This window comes from Rosa rugosa, chromosome 1 (assembly GCF_958449725.1).
Source record: "Rosa rugosa chromosome 1, drRosRugo1.1, whole genome shotgun sequence".
Classification (NCBI taxonomy): domain Eukaryota; kingdom Viridiplantae; phylum Streptophyta; class Magnoliopsida; order Rosales; family Rosaceae; genus Rosa; species Rosa rugosa.
In genome coordinates this window covers 22,691,764-22,715,816 of record NC_084820.1, presented here as the reverse complement: position 1 = coordinate 22,715,816, position 24,053 = coordinate 22,691,764, and the positions used below count along the sequence as shown (strand labels likewise).

Here is a 24,053-nt window from a genome sequence, read left to right as displayed (position 1 = left end):
AAATCTTGAATCAGACATGGATTTTATACTCAAATTGAAGGATTTAAACTCATCCATGTCAGACATCGGATAGTTTCTAAATTTTAGTCTGTCTGGACCGTTTGAATTTGTGATTCCATTTAATACAGAAAAAATAGAGAAGAAAAAGAAAAGCACGAGACGTTGGGTTTTTATTATTATTCCTTTTCATTTCTCTATACCTTTTTTTGGCAACCGATAGTACTTTATCAAAATTGATGATCAGGGTGTAGTCCTTCTGCTACTGGGAGTTGATTAATGTGTTTCTTTGTAATTAATTAAGTTCTGTGAGCTTCAAATAGATCAACAGGGCTTTCTCCTTTTCTGAACTGCTCTTGTCCTTCGTCTGTATTTACTAATATTCCATCCACGTTCCTACCATCAACACTAAACCCTAAATTATTAGAAAATGGCCAAAAAATAGCATTTGTTATCGTCTTATCGATCTATATATATATATATATATGTTTGGTGGGAAATGATTACTGTAGGCTGTAGCCAAAGAAAAACTGTATATATATCAACTGAGAGAGCAAAGTTTTCTGCCTTCGTCATGTTCATGAATCATGATTCTGTTGCTTAAGGTATATAAATCCATAATTTCATATTTCTATCCGAGTAAGTAGAGATTAAGCAAGCATTTGACCTTCATACAATTTCGACCTGCACCCGCCAACCACTATTCTATATATAGCTCGGAATCTTCCGCAAGTTTTCTTCTTTTCAACACAGAAGTTCCTCTTTTAGGCGCCTCTTACTTTTAACAGATCAGAAACCGAACAGATAGCTGACCATGGTGGTGTTTGGTCAAAAGAGTGACGAAAAGGATTCTCAATGATCTGAGAATTAAGGACCCCACTGCAAGTAGTTCGGAATAATATTGAGACAGATTGCTACCACAATCTAGGGTTTGCAATCGGTTCAGCCAAGAGTACTGCATGAATTCTTTGGAAGCTAAGACATCAGTGAACATGGGTAAGTCTAAGGTATGTTGATATTTGTCATACATCAACTTTTTAATAAATATATATTAAATTAAATTAGTTGGTGAAACCTGTTGTACAGGTCAACAGGTTATCCACTTATAATTTGACATGTGTATTAAAAATAACATATTAAGGACTGAATAATTATTTTATATGTAAATTGTTTAAAAACTTGTAATAAAGATCGTAAATATAGTAATTACTTTGATTCCAACTATAATTATCAATAAATACGTCAAATGTGGTGGTTTGTTGTAAAGTATCTCGTCGATGATGAAATTTACAAAAGAAATGACTCTAGTTATACAAAGAAGAACCGGATTACAAAAATAAGGATTTGAGAAATTTTAGGTCTAATATGATTATTTACCACATCGACGAAACATTTGTTGTCACATAGGTAAAGTGATTGTTTTTTTTGGTAAATTGAATCATATCTCAAGTAATTATCATAAATACGACCATAATTACCACTTTACACCTCAATTGTTGTAATTTATAGTAAAATGTGTTGTCAGACCAGTAATTATCTCATGGATGATGAGATTTACACAAGAAAAGTATTAATTACAAATTAGAGAACTTTATTACACAACTAAGGACTCGCAATTCATTTATTGTACATACATAAAGTTTTACCGCTTTTACAGCAATTCGTTGACATATTGGTAAAATGGTTCTCAAACTTGTAATATTGAAAATTACCATAAATAAAAGCTTGATTACTACTTTTCCAACAATTCGTTGTCTTATTGGTCAAATGGTTCTTAAACTTGTAATATTGAAGAATTACCACAAATACAACCTTAGTTACTAATTTGGACCTCAATTGTAGTAAAATCAAGAGAGAATGTCGTTAAATAAGTAAACAACTTCTCAAGGATAGTAGTTACAAAATAGACAACCTCATTACACCATAAAAGACTCACCACTAATTAGTTATATATATGAAGTTTTACCAGTATAGCAACACATTTGTTGTTTTATTGGTAAAATGGTTTGGGAAAAATGCATAGACAGTGTCTGGACACTCTGAGGACTGTCAAAATGATACCTGGACTTTCAAACGTATCAAAGTGATACCTGGACTTCTAATTTGTTTTCAACGTAGTACCTACGGGGACTTTCCGTCACGGCTCAGTCAATTTTGACCACGTGGGACGCACATGAGGCCGAAAATGAGGGCAAAAAAGACTTTTCCACTCCATCAAAATCCTAAATGAATAAATTTAAAATTAAAAATAAAAACAGAATAATTTATTATATTGAAAATAAAAGATGATTAATTTTTTTTTGCTTTTTCTACTAACCAAGATCAATCCAATATATTCTCAAAAAAAAAAAAAAATCCCAATCCGATAGGTATGAACCAAGCCCACAACTCATACGCATCATTCCACCCAATCTTCATGTTCATCTTCTCAAACCCAGAAAAAAAGCAAAAAAAAAAAAAAAAACAAAACAAAAAAACAAAAGAAATCCCAATTGTTCATGTTCTTCACTACAACAAAAAACCTCATTTGCGAGAAACAAATTCCTCGCTAAAAACAGACATTTCGTCGCGGAAGTACTTCCGCGAGGAAATTCTTTTCGTCTTCAATTCGTCGGAGAATGCTCGTCAAGAAAAGGTTCAGCGACGAAAAAACAATGTCCTCGTCAAACCCTTTCCGTGATGAAATCTATTTGTCTCGCTGTTATTCTATAGCGACAATTTCTTTCTTCACTCAAACCCATACTTTTTTCTCGTTAAAAAAGTTCAACGATTAGAAAATAGTCGTTAAATATATTTTCCGACATACTAGATTTCGTCGCGAAATTAATTATTTCCTCGCCAATGATAACTAAAATAAAAAAATGTAAATAAATAAAATATTTAAACTACTTTTTCTACGACGAATTTTCGTCGTTATAAGCTTTGGGTGAGGAAGCTTTTTCTCGATGTAAACTTTTTTTAGCGAGGATATTTTGTTTCATTGTACCATGTATTCTTTCAGCGAGAAAAAGTTTTCTCGTTAAAGATACTTAACAACGAGGAATATGTTTTCCATCGGCGTTGGAACTACAGTTTTTGGGACGAAAATATTTTCGTCGTTATAAATAGCTTTGGGCGACCAAGTTTTTCTTCGCTATAAACTATTTTCAGCGAGGAAATTTTGTTTCTTCATAAAATGTATCTTTTCAATGAGAAAAGGTTTTCTCGATAAAGATACTCAACAATGAGGAATGTGTTTTTCGTCGGTGTAGGGACTACAGTTTTTGGGACAAAAATATTTTCGTCGTTATAAATAGCTTTGGGCGAGGAAGTTTTTCCTCTCTATAAACTGATTTCAGCGAGGAAATTTTGTTTCATCGTAATATGTATCTTTTTCAAGAAGAAAAAGTTTTCTCGATAAAGATACTCAACGAGGAATGTGTTTTCCGTCAGTGTAGTATCTACAATCTATAGTGAGAAAATTTATTTTTGTCGTTATTGATTTTAATCTATAGCGAGGAAATTTATTTTTGTTGCAATTGTCTTCTTATTACGATACGACCTGCCAGCGATACAGATTATTTTATTCTAAAAAGAGGATTCTTATTCAAAACTAGTTAAACAATAAACAAAATAATAATTCATAATGTTGTCTACCATAACTACTAATTGGAATAGTCTAAAGTCAATACTGAACTAAAAATGATCCAAAAATCAATGAACTTGTTTAATTGATACTAAATCCTAGATACGCATAACTAACTTGATGCTTGTTGGTTCATAAAGGTTGCCATGAACTGCTCAAACTTTTTGCCTTGCTCCTGCAATTCTTGGATCAGCACGTTTTGTGCATCAATCTTTTCTTGTTGAGCCTTTATAGTATCTTGGGTCTCTTCAAGTTTATCTTCTAACTCTTTATTCTTCTCAGACATTTCATCTAGTGATGATCGAGAAGTGCTAGATGGTGGAGGCCTAGGGCCGAAACCACAACCCTTGATGTAGCCTGATTTTACTCCAAGAACCTTTGCACATATTTCATCATCATTCATAGTTCGATTCCCATCAGGAAGGGTTGTCTCAGTTCGCATCTTAACCATTTGATCCTGCAAATAAAAGAAAATACATGCAAGTGTGTATGCTTAGTTCCTAGTAAATCAAAATAATCTCTTGTAATCTATAGGTATATTCATCATCTTAATCTATGTAATCGTTTTTTATATAAATACATATCTACGTATGAATATGCATATTATATACATCAATAGGTCACTTACCCATAATTCTTTCGCTCCCAAGTCCCAACCTTTTTTAATGCTTTTGTACTCCATTTCAAAGCGTTCAATTGCACCTAGCATCTCCCCTGATTGTGCAGCCTATTGCATTAAACAAAAAAATGTTGTTAAGACATGTATAATAGGTACAATATATTAATTAATAAAATTATATAGATAACTTACAATCTGTTCTTGATGCGACATAAAAGACTTCGACCCTGCTTTATGGTGATATTTCAAACGTGACCTATTAATAGAATTTTTCTCTGAAACAATCTGGAAAGTATAACATATCAAATGATTATTTTGGAATTGTAATTTTATGTTCTTATCATTAAAAAGCAAACTGAAATGTAGAAATTATTAACAAAATTAGTGTAGTATTTGAAAATCAACTATAGCAAAAATAAAAAGAATAAACAAACAATCTTGTACGTACCTGAAAATCTTCACTAGAAAAATAAGTGCACAGAAAAGCCCATTCTTCTTCAGTTCTAACATCTTTGTGTTTATTTTCTAATGCTTCCTCTTTTGTTGAGAATTGCTCAAAATGCTTCTTTAGCTTATAACGGAAGTTAGCAAACACTGTTCCAAAAGATTTATTCACATATCTCTTAACCCAAGGTATATATACACATGTATAATATATTTCAGAAGCACCATATAATGAATGCGTTGTTAGTCGGTAAGATTACTGCACGTCTGCACAATTCTTCAGTGTTCAAATCACAGAGAGGACCTTCTTGATTTTTTTTTTCTCTCGACCTTTCTATTTAATTGAAACTGATGTGTTGCATTTTTAGTCAATTCTTGTACTCCATACGAACTTGTCTTGTATTATTAATTTATTCATGTCGATTGACGCAAAATTATTTTTTTGGATCAGCAAAAGAAAAATACATATTTATACTCGATCAAAATAATAATTCATACTTTATCAAAATACTAATTTGAAGTAGTCTCTATGGTCAATATTTATGAAAAATAGTGTAAAATACTATTAACTCAGAATTTACTTATAATAAGTCATCATTAACTCGAAACTGTCCAGAAATAAACCATCAATACTAACTCAAAAAAATCGAGAAATCTTTATTTTTCCAACATAAAAGTACTATACTAATGGTCATTAGCTGGAAATTTTGCCATCAATTCCTTAATTCTTTTGGCATCCTCCTTCAATTCCTCAAATCTTTTGGCATGCTCATTCAGTTCTTCAAATCTAACAAACTCATTTTCATGGGATATGAAATACTTCGACCAAGCATTGTGGTGATATGTCAAATGTAACTTCTTGCTAGCATTCTGTGAATCGATCTAAAAAGTATGACAAATCAAATTATTATTGTTAGATACTTCCCTTCAAAGTCTAAGAAAAAGATGTGAATAAAATGGTGTACAATCAAAAAGCGGAAAAGCTCATCAAGTTGCCATTAGGGAAAAAAAAAAATTAATAAGAAAACACTAAATACCTGTAACTCTTCACTAGAAAAACGAGTACATAGAAAATCCCATTCTGCTTGAGTCTTAACTTTTTCAGGCTTGTTTGCTTGTGCTTCATCTATGTCACGCCCCGAATTTTGAATAATAAATTCAAATCCGAAACCTGAATAATTACAATTACAAAAAACCAAATCTCGAAACTTCGAGTTCATTATTACAATTCACTCTCACAATATATTATAAAGCTCAAATGAGCATAACACACCTCACAACTTACAATTGTTGTAAAACTCTAACAATTGCTCTAACCGCACGATCACCGTCCTGGTTCTCCTGTCCTGTAGGATTACCCGCTACACAATTTGAATAGTGTACCGGGAGTTGCAACAACACAAAACCCGGTAAGCTTTTTACAGCCAGTATGAGTAAACAAGAAAGAACTGTTGATTTATTAGATTTCAAGACTACCACAAACCCACGTTACTTTCTCACTCTCATATATATATATAGACACTTATGAGTTACTCTCAATTTAGCTCATAAGATCACTCACTCTCATATATATATATAGACACTTATGAGTTACTCTCAATTTAGCTCATAAGATCACTCACTCTCATATATATATATAGACACTTATGAGTTACTCTCAAATTCGCTCATAAGATTTCCCAACATTTGGTAGACAGACTCATATATATATATAGACCCTTATGAGTTACTCTCAATTTCCCTCATAAGGTTACCATATATATATTGACACTTATGAGTTACTCTCAATTTCACTCATAAGTTCACTCCACATTTGGCAGACAGACTAGAGCTCTAACTGAACGTAACCACTCGTCCGGCCACAGACGTGATTACGATTTAATACTATTAATAACCACCAGCCCGGTACGAGAGCGTGATTCACTAATAGATGCCATGGTCACCTCGTGACCTAGTGATCTCCACAGATCACAACAATTTATTGTTCCTCAACAATAAAACTCAACACCTCTCACAATATATTGTTTCTCAACAATAAACTCAATATCTCTCACAATATATTGTTTCTCAACAATAACTCAACACAACTCCAACAATACATATTATTTCACGTAATAATATATATACAGACATTCACACAGGAATGTCTAGTAACACCAACAATAGTTCATATGATTGCAACAAAATAAAGCAATTAATTGTATTGGGTTCGTAATATGAACCACGTGAGGTTTACTGTCACGCCCCGGATTTTGAATGATAAATTCAAATCCGAAACCTGAATAATTACAATTACAAAAAAAACAAATCTCGAAACTTCGAGTTCATTATTACAATTCACTCTCACAATATATTATAAAGCTCAAATGAGCATAACACACCTCACAACTTACAATTGTTGTAAAACTCTAACAATTGCTCTAACCGCACGATCACCGTCCTGGTTCTCCTGTCCTGTAGGATTACCCGCTACACAATTTGAATAGTGTACCGGGAGTTGCAACAACACAAAACCCGGTAAGCTTTTTACAGCCAGTATGAGTAAACAAGAAAGAACTGTTGATTTATTAGATTTCAAGACTACCACAAACCCACGTTACTTTCTCACTCTCATATATATATATAGACACTTATGAGTTACTCTCAATTTAGCTCATAAGATCACTCACTCTCATATATATATGTAGACACTTATGAGTTACTCTCAATTTAGCTCATAAGATCCCTCACTCTCATATATATATATAGACACTTATGAGTTACTCTCAAATTCGCTCATAAGATTTCCCAACATTTGGTAGACAGACTCATATATATATATAGACCCTTATGAGTTACTCTCAATTTCCCTCATAAGGTTACCATATATATATTGACACTTATGAGTTACTCTCAATTTCACTCATAAGGTCACTCCACATTTGGCAGACAGACTAGAGCTCTAACTGAACGTAACCACTCGTCCGGCCACAGACGTGATTACGATTTAATACTATTAATAACCACCAGCCCGGTACGAGAGCGTGATTCACTAATAGATGCCATGGTCACCTCGTGACCTAGTGATCTCCACAGATCACAACAATTTATTGTTTCTCAACAATAAAACTCAACACCTCTCACAATATATTGTTTCTCAACAATAAACTCAATATCTCTCACAATATATTGTTTCTCAACAATAACTCAACACAACTCCAACAATACATATTATTTCACGTAATAATATATATACAGACATTCACACAGGAATGTCTAGTAACACCAACAATAGTTCATATGATTGCAACAAAATAAAGCAATTAATTGTATTGGGTTCGTAATATGAACCACGTGAGGTTTACTCACCTCGATAATCCCGCTGCGTCTTCAATTCAGCTCAAAATACGATCCACAATCGTCCACCAACTCAAACCGTCAATCACCTAGTCCAATAATGATCTTGACTTAGCCAACAACTCAAATATGTAATTAAACGACGATCCAACGCTCAGATTCAAATTAAACGATGATCCAACGGTCGGATCTGAATTTAATGATGATCCAACGGTCGGATCCTCACGGATCGCCTTTAGGATCATCCTCCAAAATTATCACGAAGATCCAACGGTCAGATCTTCCTGAATCGCCTTTACTAACATCTCCACAAAATTATATGAAAATCCGACGGTCAGATTCTCACGAATCGCCTTCCGAATCACTATTTCTCAATTATACGAAGATCCAACGGTCGGATCTTCGCCCGTGACCTCACAAGGTCACCGGGACAGTCATACGATCAACATATCCAAAATTGAAGCAAAACCGATGGTCAGATCTTCACAGATCGTAAACCGAAGATAAACGTAAAAACGTTAAATAGTAACGTCAAAACGTAAATCCACTATTTATCAACTTTTTCTAACATGACCATGTTATATATCAAAACGCTCGTATGGATGCATAGATCATCGCCTAGATAATGAAAACTCGAAATATGGTCTGATGCGCCGCCACAAGCGGTGGTCAGTGGGCGGTCAACGCGGCGGTCAACGCCGGTCAACCACCTCAGATGGCAAAGTGACCAACTACAAACTGGTTCAAAATGAAAGGGTGGTCGACTTTCATACCTGGAGCTAAGCCTGGTTCGGCCTAGATCGTCCTAGATCAAGCGTTGAAGTTGGATTAATCTCGTGCGTCTGATCAGATTCCAGATTGAATCAGGGACGTCGAAATCTTCAACTTGTGATCTTTCACTCCACACTCCAAATCGTCAAGCAAGGCCTATATGGGGATGATCAGGGGGAGGAGGAGATCACGAAAATGGGAACGATCGGCCCATGCAACGCCGGAAAAGTGGTTTTCCGGCTGGGTCCGTTTTGCACTTGGGTCGGGCTTTGATCTCGGCTTGGAGGCAGCGGCGGGGCGGGGCGAGGCCACAGAGCAGCTATGCTCGGCAAGGCGCGCCGGTCTGGTGCGGGTCCGGTGGCGGTGGCGTCCGGGAAGTGGGCTTTCCGACCGGGTCGGGTCGGTCGCGACCCGTCGGGTCTGAGGGACGCACGAGAGAGAGAACGGAGAGAGCTGGGGGCCAAAACGCAAATTTCCCATTTTTTTGTCCTTAAAGAAAGAATTCGGAAAATTTCTCTATTTATAGAAAATTCCCAAATTTCAAAAATTCATAACATAATCATACGAACTCCGAATAATGCGTTCCACATGTCCACGAACTCGTATCGACGAGCTCTACAACTTTCATGAAGGAAGTTTTCCCAAATTTTGAACGTATAAAAAGTCAACTTTGTTGACCCCCTAAAAACGTTCGTTTTCGAAAATAAAACCGTTCGAACTAATTCCACAACTTCTCCAAGCTTCGTACTCGCTCCTACTATCGTGAAATCATTTCTAAAAAACCATGGAATTTAATTTGGATTTTCCGGGGTATTACAGTCTACCCTCCTTAAAGAAATTTCGTCCCGAAATTTAAGCGTAAGTCAATTCCTCTCGATTAAGGTTGACCTAACTATAGAATCTCCATCTTTTCCAAATCTGTAGTAATCTACAAAGCCACAGCCCTTGTATAAAAATACATTCCTATGGCCACTAAAATCCTTTCATCACAAACGTAAACTCACACAACAACTGCTCAACAACACTCCACATCACATACACAAAATCGTCACATGGATCATCTCATAGATCCTCACATAGATCTTCACATAGATCATCACATAGATCTTCACATAGATCATCACTCTGTACTGGCATACAAGCACAGTAAACACTCCCACAAAGTGTTTCGCTACTCAATTAGCATCACGGTAAATCTCCATAGTAAAACTTAAGCATGCACCACTCTTCACAACCATAGAGATGCATCACTCAAAACAAATCATCCCCAAAAGCACGCCAATAAATTATGTCACCCAATGATGATGACTTGGGCTTGCTCAATCCTTGGGCTAAGCACTAGGGCTGGCCAATTGGGCCTGAAGAAATCGGACCATCCACATTTCGAACCGGCCCAAACCACTTTGGGTTTAACATTTGGGCCTACTATTCGGGCCGAACAATTGGGCTTACCATTTGGGCCTACCATTTGGGCCTACCATTCGGGCTTACTATTTGGGCTTACTATTTGGGCTTACTATTTGGGCTTACTATTTGGGCCTACCAATCGGCCCACCAACTTCCAGCTCGGCTACGGTATGAAATTGTACATACCGTATATACGTATGCATACCGTACAGATCGTATATACGTATGCATACCGTACAACTGTATATTCGTATGCATACCGTACAGACCGTATATACGTATGCATACTGTACAACTGTATATAAGTATACATACCGTACAGACCGTATATACGTATGTATACCGTACATACCGTATATACGTCCGTATATCAAGCATATACGAGATCCAAAAATATTTGTAAGAGGTAAGGTTCGAACTCCCGACCTCAAACACGAAGGTTTTGCTCCCAACCACTGAAGCAAGAGCTGCCTTCATTAATATATGCTCACGTGTTATATTTATTATGTCATAAGCGACATAAATAAAATAACGGGGGAGGCAAGGTTCGAAACCTTAACCTGCTGCACAAGGGCTTTGCCCACCAACCACTGGAGCACAAGCTGTGCTTAATATAATGTGTACAAATGTTTTACTTATTATGTCATAAGCGAACATAATAAAAATAAACGAGAGGCAAGGTTCGAACCTCTGACCTCTTGTACAAGAGCTTTGCTCTTCAACCACTAGAGCACCAGCTGCTCTCGCTGTTGTCCTCACAATTCTTTTATTTATTCTATCAAAAGCAATAGAATAAACACAAACTGTCGGTACACTCCACGTGCCACGACACGTCTCTTCCGTGATTTACGGAAAGTCAAATCTGCTTTCGGCTACAGCTGTCTGCCACAGCGCCTCGAGATTCCCTCGGTCCCCTTACACGCTCAACACGCGCCAACAGCTTTTCCGGTTTTCGGGGCGACTTTAATCCAACGCGTGGATTCAAATTCTGAGATCGTTCATCCAACGGTGGAGATCTGCTCACCTTGTTCTATAAATAGGTGCATTCTGGAGAAAAACTGTTCACTCCAAAAGAAAAGAAATTTTCTTCCGAGCTCAAGTCTTTCTCTCTCAACTCTTCAGCCTTTCTCTTCTCAAATCCTTTCTTCATCAATTTCAATCCTTCTCTTCTGATCTTCTCTCCCATCTAGTTGATTCAATCCCATCTTTCCTCTGAACTTTCAGATCTTCAATATTTTCCTCCAAATCTTCAATCCTTCTTTCTCAGATCTTTTCTTCCATTTGAAGATTCGATCTCATCTTTCCTCTGAGAATCTCAGATCTCCAATCACCAGTTCAACAACTCCAATCCTTCTAACAAAATCTCCCTCAAACACTAAACCATGTATTCCTCGATTTCCACATCCTCTCACCCCATGACCCAAGAGCCACGAACTCTGCAACTAATGGAGCTCCAAACCCCGCAACAAATGGAACCACAACAACAGCAACCAACAGAGGAGGGAGGAAACACCCAAGCAGCTGGAAGTAGTGCCAACATGGATTTCTGGCGAAGCCGTACCAGGTGGATTCCTACTCCAGAACAAATAAGAATCCTCAAGGATCTTTACTATGTCAAGGGATTTAAGTGCCCAACTACAGAGCAGATTCACGAGATCTGTCTCCAGCTGAACCAGTATGGGTATGTTGAGGGTAAGAACATTTACTTTTGGTTCCAGAACGTCAGGGCTCGAGAGAAGCAGATGAATAGGTGTAATCAGGCTGCTCCAGTGCCCATGAGAACTAGTTCTCTTGGTACTGGTAGATCCATTGATCTCAATTTTGGGTCCACTGGTTCTACTGGTGCTGGTGGATCCATCGACATCAATTTTGGGCCAGCTGGTGGATCCATTGACATCAATTTTGGGTCCACTAGTTCTACTGATGATGGTAGATCCATTGATCTCAACTTTGGTTCCACCTATTCTACTGGTAATGAAGGATTTATTTACTTAAATTTTGTTTCGTATTCTTCCTCACACTTCAACACTAATACCAGTACAACTCTTTTGGCACAACAGGAGGACAAACATCCCTGCAACAACGAGGAGGAGATCACCAGGAGGTTCAAACTCTTCCTCTGTTCCCCGTGCACGGCGAGGACGTCTTTGGTAACCTGAAGACTACTTCCGAGGAAGGTAGCGCTTTTGGTTACTATTCTGGTGGCTCAGGCGGTTACCACAGTGGCTCAAACGTTTCTCTTGAGCTCAGCCTCAACCCATCCGGAGCTGCTGATTAGGCTTAGTATAGCGTAGTTCCAATTTCCTTTTTGTAATAATAAATCAATAAGATGGTGTGCATGTTGTTTCTTCTTTTTGTTTAACCAACAACAACACCAAGGATCGAACCTTGGTCACCCAATACAATTTTCAAAACCATAAACAACTCTACTGCACACATCTTTCATAATGATGCAATAAAAACAATCACTCAAAAAGAATCCAACAATCAATTAAGTCGCATCGAGGTCTAGCTAGTATCCTCTGAGTCAAACCAAACACAACAATTTCATCGATAGGATTAGGGATTTATAAAGCTAAACACATCCTGAGTTAGCTAGGAAAAACCCACGTTTTTAGAGTTACTCTTACAACTCTTATAGAATCTCGATAATTTCATCTATCAATTGCTTCAACAAAAACTCACCACAATTCAATCCCTAACATTTAGCGATTCAGAAATCGAATCAAACTCCATATCACATAGTAATTCACTTGAACCACTATGGATACCTAACAAAGTCACTAAAATCAATATCTGAAATTGCGTTTAACTATATCACCTAAAATCAATCACCAAAGGCAAACCCTTGCCTGACTCTAACATGTCCTCCATGCTTCTTCCTGCACCATACATAGGCCTCAAAATTCAATTTCATTCACTTGAACAAAACTATATTCACAAGTCACGGTCAGGTCATCAACCCATGGTGTTCAAATGAATAAATTTCAAATCCAGTTTTCCTTGTGAATCGCAACATATCGTTCCAAAATGATGCAAGCAACATCAACCACGTATATAAGACATATCTCACGAACTCAATTCAAATTCCGAATCACCAAAACTACTACTAATTCCAATTCTACCAACAATCCTGATTCTGAAGGAATTATAGTACTCAACGACAACCCAAAACAATGGTCTCTCATCTCTAACCATCGAGCACAAAATAAAATTCTTGTCTCGCACCTCAAACCCTGCTTAACAACTTACAAGCACAAGGAAGAAGTAACCACAATAATTTCTTCCCTAACCTCAACCCTACTAACAAACTCCACAAGGACATCTCATTACAAAACAAGATATCTATTATTTGACATGTACATCTCATCTAAAAACATATGTACGTCCAACTTAAGAAGACAAACTTTCTATCCATTAATACTCGTATCCACACTAGGTACGTGCATAGGTCCACATCATGCCTTCAACCAACACTTCAACATCCAAAAGAACCTCACTTCCATACAACAATCCTCGTTGACTTAACAGAGTTGAATCAAGAGGTTCCTATTCCTCAAGGATTGTAACTTGCGGCCACTGAACTTATTCCCATACGAACCTACAAGACAACTGTAAGGTTCTAAGTACAACCCCTTCGAATATCCATCACCTAAGGAGTATAGTATGCTTGGCTAATACATGTATAACACTTAAAACACAGTATAAGTCAAATACAATTTCATATTAACCAAGTCAATACTATAGGGAAGGTATTCACGTTCCCTAAACAACCTAGCGGCCTAAACAACTCCCAACACTCACGCATACCCAATGACTTAGCCAATACCGAAGAGCACACGATGGGGATCCGCTGCAGACGGGCCATCACTCGAAAGGTATTGACACATCACCAAATATGCACCTTACGCTCTGATACCAAACTGTCACGCCCCGGATTTTGAATGATAAATTCAAATCCGAAACCTGAATAATTACAATTACAAAAAAAACAAATCTCGAAACTTCGAGTTCATTATTACAATTCACTCTCACAATATATTATAAAGCTCAAATGAGCATAACACACCTCACAACTTACAATTGTTGTAAAACTCTAACAATTGCTCTAACCGCACGATCACCGTCCTGGTTCTCCTGTCCTGTAGGATTACCCGCTACACAATTTGAATAGTGTACCGGGAGTTGCAACAACACAAAACCCGGTAAGCTTTTTACAGCCAGTATGAGTAAACAAGAAAGAACTGTTGATTTATTAGATTTCAAGACTACCACAAACCCACGTTACTTTCTCACTCTCATATATATATATAGACACTTATGAGTTACTCTCAATTTAGCTCATAAGATCACTCACTCTCATATATATATGTAGACACTTATGAGTTACTCTCAATTTAGCTCATAAGATCCCTCACTCTCATATATATATATAGACACTTATGAGTTACTCTCAAATTCGCTCATAAGATTTCCCAACATTTGGTAGACAGACTCATATATATATATAGACCCTTATGAGTTACTCTCAATTTCCCTCATAAGGTTACCATATATATATTGACACTTATGAGTTACTCTCAATTTCACTCATAAGGTCACTCCACATTTGGCAGACAGACTAGAGCTCTAACTGAACGTAACCACTCGTCCGGCCACAGACGTGATTACGATTTAATACTATTAATAACCACCAGCCCGGTACGAGAGCGTGATTCACTAATAGATGCCATGGTCACCTCGTGACCTAGTGATCTCCACAGATCACAACAATTTATTGTTTCTCAACAATAAAACTCAACACCTCTCACAATATATTGTTTCTCAACAATAAACTCAATATCTCTCACAATATATTGTTTCTCAACAATAACTCAACACAACTCCAACAATACATATTATTTCACGTAATAATATATATACAGACATTCACACAGGAATGTCTAGTAACACCAACAATAGTTCATATGATTGCAACAAAATAAAGCAATTAATTGTATTGGGTTCGTAATATGAACCACGTGAGGTTTACTCACCTCGATAATCCCGCTGCGTCTTCAATTCAGCTCAAAATACGATCCACAATCGTCCACCAACTCAAACCGTCAATCACCTAGTCCAATAATGATCTTGACTTAGCCAACAACTCAAATATGTAATTAAACGACGATCCAACGCTCAGATTCAAATTAAACGATGATCCAACGGTCGGATCTGAATTTAATGATGATCCAACGGTCGGATCCTCACGGATCGCCTTTAGGATCATCCTCCAAAATTATCACGAAGATCCAACGGTCAGATCTTCCTGAATCGCCTTTACTAACATCTCCACAAAATTATATGAAAATCCGACGGTCAGATTCTCACGAATCGCCTTCCGAATCACTATTTCTCAATTATACGAAGATCCAACGGTCGGATCTTCGCCCGTGACCTCACAAGGTCACCGGGACAGTCATACGATCAACATATCCAAAATTGAAGCAAAACCGATGGTCAGATCTTCACAGATCGTAAACCGAAGATAAACGTAAAAACGTTAAATAGTAACGTCAAAACGTAAATCCACTATTTATCAACTTTTTCTAACATGACCATGTTATATATCAAAACGCTCGTATGGATGCATAGATCATCGCCTAGATAATGAAAACTCGAAATATGGTCTGATGCGCCGCCACAAGCGGTGGTCAGTGGGCGGTCAACGCGGCGGTCAACGCCGGTCAACCACCTCAGATGGCAAAGTGACCAACTACAAACTGGTTCAAAATGAAAGGGTGGTCGACTTTCATACCTGGAGCTAAGCCTGGTTCGGCCTAGATCGTCCTAGATCAAGCGTTGAAGTTGGATTAATCTCGTGCGTCTGATCAGATTCCAGATTGAATCAGGGACGTCGAAATCTTCAACTTGTGATCTTTCACTCCACACTCCAAATCGTCAAGCAAGGCCTATATGGGGATGATCAGGGGGAGGAGGAGATCACGAAAATGGGAACGATCGGCCCATGCAACGCCGGAAAAGTGGTTTTCCGGCTGGGTCCGTTTTGCACTTGGGTCGGGCTTTGATCTCGGCTTGGAGGCAGCGGCGGGGCGGGGCGAGGCCACAGAGCAGCTATGCTCGGCAAGGCGCGCCGGTCTGGTGCGGGTCCGGTGGCGGTGGCGTCCGGGAAGTGGGCTTTCCGACCGGGTCGGGTCGGTCGCGACCCGTCGGGTCTGAGGGACGCACGAGAGAGAGAACGGAGAGAGCTGGGGGCCAAAACGCAAATTTCCCATTTTTTTGTCCTTAAAGAAAGAATTCGGAAAATTTCTCTATTTATAGAAAATTCCCAAATTTCAAAAATTCATAACATAATCATACGAACTCCGAATAATGCGTTCCACATGTCCACGAACTCGTATCGACGAGCTCTACAACTTTCATGAAGGAAGTTTTCCCAAATTTTGAACGTATAAAAAGTCAACTTTGTTGACCCCCTAAAAACGTTCGTTTTGAAAATAAAATCGTTCGAACTAATTCCACGACTTCTCCAAGCTTCGTACTCGCTCCTACTATCGTGAAATCATTTCTAAAAATCCACGGAATTTAATTTGGATTTTTTCGGGTATTACAATCTACCCTCCTTAAAGAAATTTCGTCCCGAAATTTGAGCGTAAGTCAATTCCTCTCGATTAAGGTTGACCTAACCATAGAATCTCCATCTTTTCCAAATCTGTAGTAATCTACAGAGCCTCAACCCTTTGTATAAAAATACATTCCTATGGCCACTAAATCCTTTCATCACAAACGTAAACGCACAACACAACTGTTCAACATCAATCCACATCAATTACACAAAATCATCACATGGATCATCTCATAGATCCTCACATAGATCTTCACATAGATCATCACATAGATCTTCACATAGATCATCACTCTGTGCTGGCATACAAGCACAGTAAACACTCTCACAAAGTGTTTCGCTACTCAATTAGCATCACGGTAAATCTCCATAGTAAAACTTAAGCATGCACCACTCTTCACAACCATAGAGATGCATCACTCAAAACAAATCATCCCCAAAAGCACGCCAATTAATTATGTCACCCAATGATGATGACTTGGGCTTGCTCAATCCTTAGGCTAAGTACTAGGGCTGGCCAATTGGGCCTGAAGAAATCGGACCATCCACATTTCGAACCGGCCCAAACCACTTTGGGTTTAACATTTGGGCCTACTATTCGGGCCGAACAATTGGGCTTACTATTTGGACCTACCAATCGGCCCACCAACTTCCAGCTCGGCTACGGTATGAAATTGTACATACCGTATATACGTATACATACCGTACAGATCGTGTATACGTATGCATACCGTACAACTGTATATACGTATGCATACTGTACAGACCGTATATACGTATGTATACCGTACATACCGTATATACGTATACATACCGTATATACATCCGTATATCAAGCATATACGAGACCCAAAAATATTTGTAAGAGGTAGGGTTCGAACTCCCGACCTCAAACACGAAGGTTTTGCTCCCAACCACTGAAGCAAGAGCTGCCTTCATTAATATATGCTCACGTGTTATATTTATTATGTCATAAGTGACATAAATAAAATAACGGGGAAGGCAAGGTTCGAAACCTCAACCTGCCGCACGAAACCTTTGTCCCCCAACCACTGGAGCACAAGCTGTGCTTAATATAATGTGTACAAATTTTATACTTATTATGTCATAAACGAACATAATAAAAATAAACGAGAGGCGAGGTTCGAACCTCAGACCTCTTGTACACGAACTGTACACTCAACCACTCGAGCACGGCTGCTCACGTTATTATCCATACCAATCCTTTTATTTAAACCAACTGTTTCAACTGTTTCAACAATTCGGCCCAACTCATCCAAAACTGTTTCAGAAACTCGGCCCATCATGTCCAAAACTGTTTCTGAAACTCGGCCCATCAGGCCTCCACCCACAGCTACAGTGATGCCTTGATCCGAGACAGGCCCAAGTACGGCCCACTTGTGTCACGGCTTATCCCTTCCGTGATTTACGGCAGTCAAATCTGCTTTCGGCTAAAGCTGTCTGCCACAGCATCTCGAGGTTCGGCCTGTCCCCTTACACGCTCTCCACGCGCCAACAACTTTTCCGGGTTTTCGGATGACTTTAATCCAACGCGTGGATTCAAATTCTGAGATCGTTCATCCAACGGTGGAGATCTGCTCACCTTGTTCTATAAATAGGTGCATTCTGGGGAAAAACTGTTCACTCCAAAAGAAAAGAAATTTTCTTCCGAGCTCAAGCCTTTCTCTCTCAACTCTTCAGCCTTTCTCTTCTCAAATCCTTTCTTCATCAATTTCAATCCTTCTCTTCTGATCTTCTCTCCCATCTAGTTGATTCAATCCCATCTTTCCTCTGAACTTTCAGATCTTCAATCTTTTCCTCCAAATCTTCAATCCTTCTTTCTCAGATCTTTTCTTCCATTTGAAGATTCGATCTCATCTTTCCTCTGAGAATCTCAGATCTCCAATCACCAGTTCAACAACTCCAATCCTTCTAACAAAATCTCCCTCAAACACTAAACCATGTATTCCTCGATTTCCACATCCTCTCACCCCATGACCCAAGAGCCACGAACTCTGCAACTAATGGAGCTCCAAACCCCGCAACAAATGGAACCACAACAACAGCAACCAACAGAGGAGGGAGGAAACACCCAAGCAGCTGGAAGTAGTGCCAACATGGATTTCTGGCGAAGCCGTACCAGGTGGATTCCTACTCCAGAACAAATAAGAATCCTCAAGGATCTTTACTATGTCAAGGGATTTAAGTGCCCAACTACAGAGCAGATTCACGAGATCTGTCTCCAGCTGAACCAGTATGGGTATGTTGAGGGTAAGAACATTTACTTTTGGTTCCAGAACGTCAGGGCTCGAGAGAAGCAGATGAATAGGTGTAATCAGGCTGCTCCAGTGCCCATGGGAACTAGTTCTCTTGGTACTGGTAGATCCATTGATCTCAATTTTGGGTCCACTGGTTCTACTGGTGCTAGTGGATCCATCGACATCAATTTTGGGCCAGCTGGTGGATCCATTGACATCAATTTTGGGTCCACTAGTTCTACTGATGATGGTAGATCCATTGATCTCAACTTTGGTTCCACCTATTCTACTGGTAATGAAGGATTTCTTGATTTAAATTTTGTTTCATATTCTTCCTCACACTTCAACACTAATACCAGTCCAACTCTTTTGGCACAACAGGAGGACAAACATCCCTGCAACAACGAGGAGGAGATCACCAGGAGGTTCAAACTCTTCCTCTGTTCCCCGTGCACGGCGAGGACGTCTTTGGTAACCTGAAGACTACTTCCGAGGAAGGTAGTGCACATGATTACTATTTCGGTGGCTCAGGCGGTTACAACCGTGGATCTCCAGTTTCTCTTGAGCTCAGCCTCAACCCATCCGGAGCTGCTGACTAGGCTTAGTACAGCATAGTCCTCGTTTTCCTTTTTCTTTTTTTTTTTTTCTTTTTTTTTTTGTAATATAAACTCAATAAGATGGTGTGCATGTTTTCTTTCCTGTTTGTTTAACCAACAACAACACCAAGGATCGAACCTTGGTCACCCAATACTATTTTCAAAACCATAAACAACTGTACTGCACACATCTTTCATAATGATGCAATAAAAACAATCACTCAAAAAGAATCCAACAATCAATTAAGTCGCATCGAGGTCTAGCTAGTATCCTCTGAGTCAAACCAAACACAACAATTTCATCGATAGGATTAGGGATTTATAAAGCTAAACACATCCTGAGTTAGCTAGGAAAAACCCACGTTTTTAGAGTTACTCTTACAACTCTTATAGAATCTCGATAATTCCATCTATCAATTGCTTCAACAAAAACTCACCACAATTCAATCCCTAACATTTAGCGATTCAGAAATCGAATCAAACTCCATATCACATAGTAATTCACTTGAACCACTATGGATACCTAACAAAGTCACTAAAATCAATATCTGAAATTGCGTTTAACTATATCACCTAAAATCAATCACCAAAGGCAAACCCTTGCCTGACTCTAACATGTCCTCCATGCTTCTTCCTGCACCATACATAGGCCTCAAAATTCAATTTCATTCACTTGAACAAAACTATATTCACAAGTCTGCTATAGACATCAGGGAAAAACCCATACTTTTACTCATAACTTTTCCTTCTAAAAGTTCATCACGTAGTGTATATAAAATCACCACACAACCTTCTTAGTCTACACTAAGAATTCAATCTCACACAAGGTCAGCATAATTGCCTCAGAGTCACTTTAATCACGTATCACATGTCAATTACCAAAACTCCACTAAGACGTCTCTTTATAAAACAAGATATCTAATCCTTGATACGTACACCTCATCTAAACATCTGTACGTCCAACTTAAGAAGACAAAATTTATAACAATTCATACTCGTATCCACACTAGGTACGTGCATAGGTCCACACCATGTCTTCAACCAAACACTTCAACAATCAAAAGAACCTCATTTCCATAAAACAATCCTCGTTGACTTAACAGAGTTGAATCAAGAGGTTCCTATTCCTCAAGGATTGTAACTCGCGGCCACTGAACTTATTCCAATACGAACCTACAAGACAACTGTAAGGTTCTAAGTACAACCCCTTCGAATCTCCATCACCTAAGGAGTATAGTATGCTTGGCTAAGACATGTATAACACTTAAAACACAGTATAAGTCAAATACAAATTCATATTAACCAAGTCAATACTATAGGGAAGGTATTCACGTTCCCTAAACGACCTAGCGGCCTAAACAACTCCCAACACTCACGCATACCCAATGACTTAGCCAATACCGAAGAGCACACGATGGGGATCCGCTGCAGACGGGCCATCACTCGGAAGGTATTGACACATCACCAAATATGCACCTTACGCTCTGATACCAAACTGTCACTCCCCGAATTTTGAATAATAAATTCAAATCCGAAACCTGAATAATTACAATTACAAAAAACCAAATCTCGAAACTTCGAGTTCATTATTACAATTCACTCTCACAATATATTATAAAGCTCAAATGAGCATAACACACCTCACAACTTACAATTGTTGTAAAACTCTAACAATTGCTCTAACCGCACGATCACCGTCCTGGTTCTCCTGTCCTGTAGGATTACCCGCTACACAATTTGAATAGTGTACCGGGAGTTGCAACAACACAAAACCCGGTAAGCTTTTTACAGCCAGTATGAGTAAACAAGAAAGAACTGTTGATTTATTAGATTTCAAGACTACCACAAACCCACGTTACTTTCTCACTCTCATATATATATATAGACACTTATGAGTTACTCTCAATTTAGCTCATAAGATCACTCACTCTCATATATATATATAGACACTTATGAGTTACTCTCAATTTAGCTCATAAGATCACTCACTCTCATATATATATATAGACACTTATGAGTTACTCTCAAATTCGCTCATAAGATTTCCCAACATTTGGTAGACAGACTCATATATATATATAGACCCTTATGAGTTACTCTCAATTTCCCTCATAAGGTTACCATATATATATTGACACTTATGAGTTACTCTCAATTTCACTCATAAGTTCACTCCACATTTGGCAGACAGACTAGAGCTCTAACTGAACGTAACCACTCGTCCGGCCACAGACGTGATTACGATTTAATACTATTAATAACCACCAGCCCGGTACGAGAGCGTGATTCACTAATAGATGCCATGGTCACCTCGTGACCTAGTGATCTCCACAGATCACAACAATTTATTGTTCCTCAACAATAAAACTCAACACCTCTCACAATATATTGTTTCTCAACAATAAACTCAATATCTCTCACAATATATTGTTTCTCAACAATAACTCAACACAACTCCAACAATACATATTATTTCACGTAATAATATATATACAGACATTCACACAGGAATGTCTAGTAACACCAACAATAGTTCATATGATTGCAACAAAATAAAGCAATTAATTGTATTGGGTTCGTAATATGAACCACGTGAGGTTTACTCACCTCGATAATCCCGCTGCGTCTTCAATTCAGCTCAAAATACGATCCACAATCGTCCACCAACTCAAACCGTCAATCACCTAGTCCAATAATGATCTTGACTTAGCCAACAACTCAAATATGTAATTAAACGACGATCCAACGCTCAGATTCAAATTAAACGATGATCCAACGGTCGGATCTGAATTTAATGATGATCCAACGGTCGGATCCTCACGGATCGCCTTTAGGATCATCCTCCAAAATTATCACGAAGATCCAACGGTCAGATCTTCCTGAATCGCCTTTACTAACATCTCCACAAAATTATATGAAAATCCGACGGTCAGATTCTCACGAATCGCCTTCCGAATCACTATTTCTCAATTATACGAAGATCCAACGGTCGGATCTTCGCCCGTGACCTCACAAGGTCACCGGGACAGTCATACGATCAACATATCCAAAATTGAAGCAAAACCGATGGTCAGATCTTCACAGATCGTAACCCGAAGATAAACGTAAAAACGTTAAATAGTAACGTCAAAACGTAAATCCACTATTTATCAACTTTTTCTAACATGACCATGTTATATATCAAAACGCTCGTATGGATGCATAGATCATCGCCTAGATAATGAAAACTCGAAATATGGTCTGATGCGCCGCCACAAACGGTGGTCAGTGGGCGGTCAACGCGGCGGTCAACGCCGGTCAACCACCTCAGATGGCAAAGTGACCAACTACAAACTGGTTCAAAATGAAAGGGTGGTCGACTTTCATACCTGGAGCTAAGCCTGGTTCGGCCTAGATCGTCCTAGATCAAGCGTTGAAGTTGGATTAATCTCGTGCGTCTGATCAGATTCTAGATTGAATCAGGGACGTCGAAATCTTCAACTCGTGATCTTTCACTCCACACTCCAAATCGTCAAGCAAGGAGGATATGAGGATGATCAGGGGAAGGAGGAGATCACGAAAATGGGGAGGATCGGCCCGTGCAACGCCGGCGTCGATGAGATCCGGTCGGGTCGGTTACTTCGCCTGGGGTCGCTTCGATCCAGGTTTGGGGGCAACGGCGGTGCAAGACAGTGGCACCAGGCGACTGGGCGGCTTGCGGCGATCACAAGGAGGGCCGGAGGCCGGAGATGGGTCCGGGTCGGGTCAGTCGAATAGTTCCGGGTCTGAGGGTTTTCGATCGAGAGAGAGAGAGAACCGGAGGGACTATTTAGCAAAAAGGGAAAAGTTTCGTCCTTAATGAAAGAATTTGGAAAATTTCTCTATTTATAGAAAAAACCCAATTTTAAAATATTCATAACTTAATCATACGAACTCCGAATATTGCGTTCCACATGTCCACGAACTCGTATCGACGAGCTCTACAACTTTCATGAAGGAAGTTTTCCCAAATTTTGAACGTATAAAAAGTCAACTTTGTTGACCCCCTAAAAACGTTCGTTTTGAAAATAAAATCGTTCGAACTAATTCCACGACTTCTCCAAGCTTCGTACTCGCTCCTACTATCGTGAAATCATTTCTAAAAATCCACGGAATTTAATTTGGATTTTTTCGGGTATTACAATCTACTGTTGGGAATTTCTCAAAATGCTTCTTTAGATCATAACGGAATTTTAAAAATGCTGCCATACACATCTTGTTTACATAGTAGTCGACCCAAGGGAGGGACATATTAATGTCGAACTTGCTCTGCATACATTTTAGTTAACTCTGTTAAATAGAATACTAGTATAAATGTAAAAAAATTATTAACGAAAAACAAAAATGTAAAGTTTTT

At 38.6% G+C, this 24,053-nt stretch overlaps 1 protein-coding gene and 2 long non-coding RNA genes across 3 annotated transcripts; all 3 read right to left on the bottom strand.

Annotated features, from left to right (window-relative positions):
* Positions 1–3,689: 3,689 nt before the first annotated feature.
* LOC133715751 (uncharacterized) lies at positions 3,690–4,871 on the bottom strand. Its single transcript, XM_062142741.1, has 4 exons — positions 4,690–4,871; positions 4,434–4,526; positions 4,251–4,349; positions 3,690–4,079 (listed from the first exon to the last, which is right to left on the bottom strand). The coding sequence occupies exons 2-4, from the start codon at positions 4,452–4,454 to the stop codon at positions 3,735–3,737; spliced, it is 465 nt and encodes a 154-aa protein (XP_061998725.1). The 5' UTR covers positions 4,455–4,526; positions 4,690–4,871; the 3' UTR covers positions 3,690–3,734.
* Positions 4,872–6,998: 2,127 nt separating this feature from the next.
* LOC133715262 (uncharacterized) lies at positions 6,999–11,594 on the bottom strand. The gene is made up of 3 exons (XR_009849106.1): positions 8,795–11,594; positions 8,034–8,110; positions 6,999–7,154 (listed from the first exon to the last, which is right to left on the bottom strand). It is a non-coding gene; the product is annotated as an uncharacterized LOC133715262 (long non-coding RNA).
* A 1,239-nt stretch (positions 11,595–12,833) lies between these two features.
* Positions 12,834–16,601, bottom strand: LOC133714731 (uncharacterized). The gene is made up of 3 exons (XR_009848912.1): positions 15,997–16,601; positions 15,236–15,312; positions 12,834–14,356 (listed from the first exon to the last, which is right to left on the bottom strand). It is a non-coding gene; the product is annotated as an uncharacterized LOC133714731 (long non-coding RNA).
* Between the last annotated feature and the right edge of the window lie 7,452 nt (positions 16,602–24,053).

Excerpts from the sequence above, each read along its gene's own strand:
- LOC133715751 (XM_062142741.1), bottom strand. The coding sequence starts at position 4,454 with ATGTCGCATCAAGAACAGATT. Across the intron at positions 4,350-4,433 it reads TGTCGCATCAAGAACAGATT|GCTGCACAATCAGGGGAGAT; the intron begins GTAAGTTATCTA and ends TTAATGCAATAG. Across the intron at positions 4,080-4,250 it reads TGGGAGCGAAAGAATTATGG|GATCAAATGGTTAAGATGCG; the intron begins GTAAGTGACCTA and ends TTTTATTTGCAG.